Source organism: Silene latifolia, chromosome 10 (genome assembly GCF_048544455.1).
Source record: "Silene latifolia isolate original U9 population chromosome 10, ASM4854445v1, whole genome shotgun sequence".
NCBI lineage: Eukaryota > Viridiplantae > Streptophyta > Magnoliopsida > Caryophyllales > Caryophyllaceae > Silene > Silene latifolia.
In genome coordinates, this window is record NC_133535.1 from 151,779,160 (window position 1) to 151,786,305 (window position 7,146).

Genomic DNA, 7,146 nt, shown 5'->3' on the forward strand with positions numbered 1-7,146 from the left:
TATGGATTGTTACTTGCACCCGAATAATACGATGTTGACTCTCTTCGTGAGAGAAGTGCAAAGGCAAGATTGGGATTCTGCTATCAATTTGCAAAACTTTCTTTATGTTAGACCTGACAAACGGGTCAATCGGGTTGGCTTCTGTTAAGGATCAATTATGGTCGGCTCATTTCAGGTTTGCAAGAGCTCAGGTCGGGTCGGTTCATTTCGGGTTTGAGTTGGTTGTTATCTACGTACTTATTTTGGGATAACGATCGCCCTTTCACTTGCTGGGACCGAACCCACTATGCAACAATAAACATTCGGGCTGCTGTCAAAAAAAAAAAAAAGAAAAAAAAAACATTCGGGCGGGTTGGATAGGATCGGATGAACTCGGGTTTCGGGTCCGTAATATGAGTGTGGGTTGGGTTACTTGGGCCATCGGGTTGGGCGAGTTTTGCCAGTCTACTTTACGTCCACTAAAAGCGCAAACGTCAATATAAAAATGAGGGTGACACGAATTTCGAGTTTAGCATGCCAATGCCTCCATCGTAATTATAAGGGTCGATACTACTTTAGAAGGTCACCTAACCATCCCCCGAAAGAACCAACAGTACACGATATTATTTCATCACGATATTTTGGAACTCGGAGTAACATTTGTGATGCTATGGTAGATGGCGGTTTTGGCTCGCCTAACTACAGTAGATGGGTTTCATTTCCTTGTCTAAATGTTTCGGCTCTAGGTGTGATCAAATCCTGGCTTCGTCCCTAGTTCGCACTGTCGGTCCCGAGTATGTATCATTAGTTGACAACTTGATAAACAGAAAGGTATTGAATTGAGAGAAATCATGAAGCTTACACAACTTGAGAAAAGCAACACATTAAAACCAAATTGGGTAACATTTACAAGAGCTTGTTATTTAGTAGGAAGTAAAACTCTTGTAGCACACACAAACTCACAAACAATGAAACAAACAAACAAATCATTCTCGATGTTGTCTTCGGGTATGAAAGGCAAATTACCATGAGACGGGGTGGACGACGATGGGGAGAGACTCGAATTCAGGTACGGTCTTAGGCACGGATACATAGAGAACACCGTTCCCTAGCTTGGCTTTCATGTCTTCCTTTCTGATGTTTGGAGGCAAATGAAGATGCTTTCCTTGAATGAACAGCGTTTGGTTCTTGACATAAATTCGAATATCCTGCGCCGCCACTCCTGGCATGTTGAACCACATCTTGATCTTGTTTGCCTCTTCCTTGTAGTCCCATGGAGTTAGCTCTGCATACATATATTTAGCTTGATTATTGACGGTTTGCTTGAATTGAGGGTAATTTTAGAACACAATACAACTCGAAACAAAAGAAAAACAAAATTAGAATATTCAAGGTTTTAGATTAAACAGCTGTTCTTGCTTGTGACGAAAAGTGACTTGTGACATCTCACAATCACCTCTCTTTTTTAATATTATTTAAATTGATTATGAGACGTCATAAATAGGGATGTCAGTGGGGCGGGTTTTGGCGGGTCTCACCCCGCACCCGCCCCACTTGGGGCGGGCGCGGGTAATGATTTGACGGGTCATGGGGCGGGGATGGGTTTCAAAAGTATCATTCGTCGCGGGTCGTGGGGCGGGGATGGGTATCACATGAAACCCGCCCCATACCCACCCCGCCTCACACCCACCCCGCCCGCCCCGCTCCGCATGTCCCCGCTCCGCTTATACCCGCCTCACTCATCTCCAAATCTCCAACCCACCTATAATAAGTAGTAGTAATTATACTATAATAATAAAAAAAATTATAACAAGAGGATAAAAAGCTCAAACTAATTTTTTTATAAAACTACCCACCCAAATACCCAACAGTGGCCAACAATCTAAATCCCCAAAATAAGAAACCCTAACCCTCGACCTCCAATTCCATCGATCGATTTCCTCAAGCTCATTTTTTCATTATGTGAACGGAGCTTGGTAAGAATGCTAACGGAGCTTTAGATGATTTGAGGGAGCTTGGTGTGAAGCTCTGTTAACTTGATCAAGCAGCTTTGTTTACTTTGGACATGTGTTTCATTGTTTGTAAAACTCTTTCATGGTTTGAAAAACTTTGTGTACTAGTTAATTGAATGTATATTTTGCGAAAACTTATTTGTATAAGTAGTACGACTAGTATATTTTAGATTTTAGATTTATATTTTTAAAAATTGTTTATGAGGAGATAAGTAATTTGGCGGGTCAACGGGTCCCCGCGGGGCGGGGACGGGTTTGAAAAGTTCAACCCGCCGCGGGTCGCGGGGCGGGTGTGGGTACGCATTATAGACTCGCGGGGCGGGTGCGGGTTACCCCTCCTCCGCACCCACCCCGCCCCATTGACATCCCTAGTCATAAATGAGAAGTTATCAAGAAAAAAAGATGGTGAAGAAGGAAATATTTACCAAAGTGAGAGGTTTCAAGGAGGTCATCACCTAAGTCATTTTTGGAGGTAAGATCAGCTTTGAAGTCCCTATGCAAATCACCTTGGGCTTTTACGGTCATCGAAAGCCTTGGGCTAGTCTTTGACTTTGTTGACAATTTCAACCCATTGGCATTTGGGCCCAGCCCAATTGTTGCTAATGGGCCAGTTGAACCCATTTTAGCCACTGGAGGTGAAGCAGTGATTGACATTGCCATGCTTGCCATGATCTTAGGATGATTAGCTACTAATGATGATAAATCTGACGGTAATCGAAATTAAGAGCTTGTTAATTAGTGAATACTTAGGTTTGGATACTACAAGATGCTATGTTTGCAGCTTATTTATAGGTGCTAGCTAATTGTTACTTTGCTTTTGTTTGTGGTAAAGCATATCTTGCATAGTTTTGTATTAAAGCTTTAGTTAAAGATTAGGGACATAATTTGGGAGATTATACCTTGTCTTAGATTTGTTTAGGTATGCTTTATTCTAAAGAAAAGCACTACGAATATACCATGATTTTGTCTAGCTTGTACTAGGATTCTATTGTTAATTGAAATTAGATTGAATAAATTAGAATAGGAACATGTGTTACATTGAAATTTTAGCATAATGGTTAAATATGAGGTTCATACTCCCTCCCTTTATAAAAAAAAACCATAAATTTTCATTATAGACGGGCCAAATATCCACCCGCTTTAAGCAAACCGGGCCAAATGTCACCACCTTAACGTCAAATGTCACCAGTGTCATTTCCTAAGCTACAACAGGTAGTTTATCACATGGAAATGGTACTAGTGACATTTGGCATTAAGGTGGTGACATTTGGCTTGTTTTGCTTAAAGTCGGTGGATATTTGGTCCGTCGATAGCTATAGACGGATATCCCCGTCTATAATGAGACGCTTTGAAAAAACACACCCCATTTGCTTTTGACGGTCTTTAAGATGATAGTTTGATTATGTTTTTCTTCATTTATATGTTACTAATTTTTGTTGAAAGTAATCTACAAATGTGCGGAATTTTGTTTTAGGTATACATTTTTAATAATATACTATCAGAAAATAAATCGGGTGTTAAAATTTAAAAGACAAGAGTGCCCTACTCCGTAAAACCTTTTTTTTCCGCTACTTAAGAGTGGTCACGATCTGATAACTACACCCATCCTAACTTTGACATATTAATTTAATATATAGGCAATGTTCTTTTAAAATTAAGGTCAATTTATATTAAGTTGATCATTTTAGTTTATTTTAATTTCAGGTCTAATATATTCATTTAATTTAAGGTTTTAATAAGTTCAATTTAGTTAAATTAAGTTACGTTAAATTTTAATAAATGAAGTTTAATTTAATAACTTGCATTAAATCGAGTTAATATGTGTTAATTTAACTTTAACTAGTTATTGTTAATTAACTTAAGTAATCTATTTAGTTTGATTTAGCTAAGCTATTTATGTATAACTAGTTTCTTAACCCGTGAAAAATTACGGATACTGTTGGGCCCAAAATTATCCTGCCTGACCTGACATAGGCCAGGCAACAGCCAAAGACAAGTTCCAAGCAAAAGACATCTGAAATCAGGCATCTACTCAATACGGATATGCACCAAGCAGGAGTTGATACATGACAGGCGATAATCAACCAAAGCAACCTGGGAGGAAAGTAAAGCAGGCACAACAGACAAAGACTAGGCAATTAACATATGTCTCCTACAAACAAGGAAGACCAATTCAAGAAAAAAGGATATGAAAGATAGTCAAAGGCAACGGTTGAAGAGATGGCAACCACCTCCGGGTAAATAGGGCACATTCCCTATTTACCAGGAAACCCTAAACGGCATAGAGAAAGGGGCAGAAATCAAGTATAAATAGAAGAGAAAACAAAATCAGAAGGATCATTGGATACATTCTCATTCTCACCTACACTTTTGTATTCTTTAGCATTATAATTTCGCCTGTCACGCCTGATATATCCATACTCTGTCAGGCTATCTAAAATCATAGTAACAATCACTCCTGGCTTGGTGCCCGTGGTTTTTTCCCTTATTCCCAGGGGTTTTCCACGTATAAAATCTTTGTGTCTTTATTTATTAGTTGTTATTACACTTAACTATACTAGTCAGGCGAGTTGTTTGAGTTAGATCACCCTACACATAAATCCCTGGCAGGACGTTCTAGATCAGTAAAATCCCTGCCAAAACAATTGGCGCCCACCGTGGGGCATCTAGCTCAAAAAACAATCAAAACCCATAACTAAACACCACAAAAAACTAAGGAGAAATGGCAGGAGATAGTGTTGAGCAACAACTGGCTGCCACCAAACAACAATTGTTGAAAATGGAACAGTTGAAACAAAAAATGGCCCAGGCTGAAGCAGAAGTTGCAAAGTTGAAAGAGTCAGAATCCAGCCTAAAACTAAAGCTGGGAGAGAAAGCTTCAGGATCAAAGCTGAAAGTTCAGCCTGGCACACCATTCTCCTCAATCATCAGGAATATTGATTTCTCCAATATTGGCACTCCTACTCCACCAAAGTCCAAGACAGGAGAGGAAACAGACTCAGAAGAACCCCAAAATGAAGAAACCTCTCCAGATCAAACTAATACGGCCATTATGATGGCTATGCTCCAAGAAATCCAGAAACTCCATGAAAGATTTGAGAAGATCCCAGGAGTTCCTACCCCAATTGAAGAAGCAAATCTAGAGAGCTATGCTGATTCACCCTTTGTGGATGAAATAGCAAAAATAGACCTGCCTAAGAAATTTGTGATTCCCTCAATGAGAATCTATGATGGGACCACAGATCCACAAAATCATGTTGCCTACTACAAGCAAAGGATGCTGGCAGCTTCAATTCCAGTGAACTACGTCAAGTCTGCATGTGTAAGGGATTTGGAACAACCCTGAACGGACCTGCCCTGCAATGGTACATAAACCTGCCAAATGGAAGCATCAAGTCCTTTGCTGACCTGGTCAATTCTTCCAATCATCAGTTTGCCAGCAGCAGGGAACTAGAAAAGAGATCCAGTGATCTATAAAGGATAAAACAAAAGCCTGGAGAGTCAATCAGATCCTATATGACAAGATTCAACAAAGAAAAGGTTTCAATACCCAGATGTGATGTTGGAACAGCCGTTGAAGCTTTCAGGCAAGGACTACCCCTGGACAGTGATTTCTACGATGCAATGACCATGAAGCCCTGTCATACCTTTGAAGATGTCCAAGCATTAGCCATAGGCTATATCAGGCTGGAAGAAGACAAAGGCTACAAGGCGGATAATGCCGACAAAGAACTCAGGATATGACAAAGTCAACAGAAAGAGTTCTAACCATAGAGGAAGCAGTTCTAGACCATCTCCTTACACAAGACCTGACAGATCAGAAGTCAACTATACATATGAACAACGAGGTAACTCCTATACTCATCCTCCTATCCAAGAATATAACTTCTCTGTTGACATTGCAGGACTGATCAAAAGACTTGACCATATGGGAGATATTGTCAAGTGGCCAAAGAAGTCAGACAACCCCAACCCAAGGAAGGATACCACCAAATGGTGTGAATTTCACATGGACATAGGGCACACAATAGAAGAATGCCTGGGATTACGCAGACAAGTGGCTTACCTGCTAAAGAAAGGGTACCTGAAAGACTTGATGCCAACAAAGAACAGGGAAGATGATGGAACAAGAAGAAACACAGAAAGGCAACAACGTGACTTACCCCCTGCACCACCCATCTATGAAGTCAAGTTCATCAATGGAGGATCAGAGATTTGTGGCCTGACCAGTTCAACTGCAAAGAAAATTGTCAGGGAGTCAAAAATGAAATCTCCTTTTAAACCTAGCAATTTACCTCAAATTACTTTTGACGACACTGATATGCAGGGCATTCCAGACATCCACCATGACAGCCTGGTCATCACCATGCAAATAGGGACTGCACGTGTCATGAGAATCCTGGTAGATGGAGGCAGTTCAGTAAACCTGATCATGCTAGATGTCCTTAAAGCAATGAAGATTGATGAAAGCCAAATCATAAAGAAGTCTAATGTCCTAGTAGGATTCAGTGGAGAAACAAGGAACACATTGGGAGAAATACACGTGCCCACATATGTGGAAGGAGTATCTTCATATGAAAGATTCGAAGTCCTGGACTGCCTGTCATCCTACAATGCCATATTAGGAAGACCATGGATCCACAACGTAAGGGCCATACCCTCCACCTATCACCAATGTATCAAAATAACAACAGAATGGGGAGTGGCAACCATAAAAGGTGAACATAAATTTGCCCAGGAATGCTATACTGAGTCACTGAAGTCTTCCAAGGCAGGTAAGTCTCTCGCCTAGCAATTACAGTACCCTGTCAGGACAACTCATGTGGCAGAAACCAAAATGGAAACCGATCAATTAATCTTAGACCCTGAGTATCCTGACAGGCATGTACTGATAGGATCTGATGTCCCTGATAACATCAGGCCAGAATTAGTAAGTTTTCTTAAAAATAAATCTTCATGTTTTTCCTGGTCACATTTTGACATGACCGGTATAGATGCCAGTATTATCACGCATAAACTAAATATAGATGAGTCTTATAAGCCTGTCCAGCAGAAAAGAAGAAAGTTTGCCGCTGAAAGACATGCTATCATTAATGAAGAAGTTGACAAACTATTAGACATGGGAATGATAAGAGAAGTCATGTACCCTGACTGG

The 7,146-nt window shown here is 40.4% G+C and overlaps 1 protein-coding gene across 1 annotated transcript; it reads right to left on the reverse strand.

The window, feature by feature from the left end:
* Positions 1–799: 799 nt before the first annotated feature.
* On the reverse strand, positions 800–2,754 carry LOC141609357 (uncharacterized). Its single transcript, XM_074428437.1, has 2 exons — positions 2,417–2,754; positions 800–1,264 (listed from the first exon to the last, which is right to left on the reverse strand). The coding sequence occupies exons 1-2, from the start codon at positions 2,658–2,660 to the stop codon at positions 1,002–1,004; spliced, it is 507 nt and encodes a 168-aa protein (XP_074284538.1). The 5' UTR covers positions 2,661–2,754; the 3' UTR covers positions 800–1,001.
* Between the last annotated feature and the right edge of the window lie 4,392 nt (positions 2,755–7,146).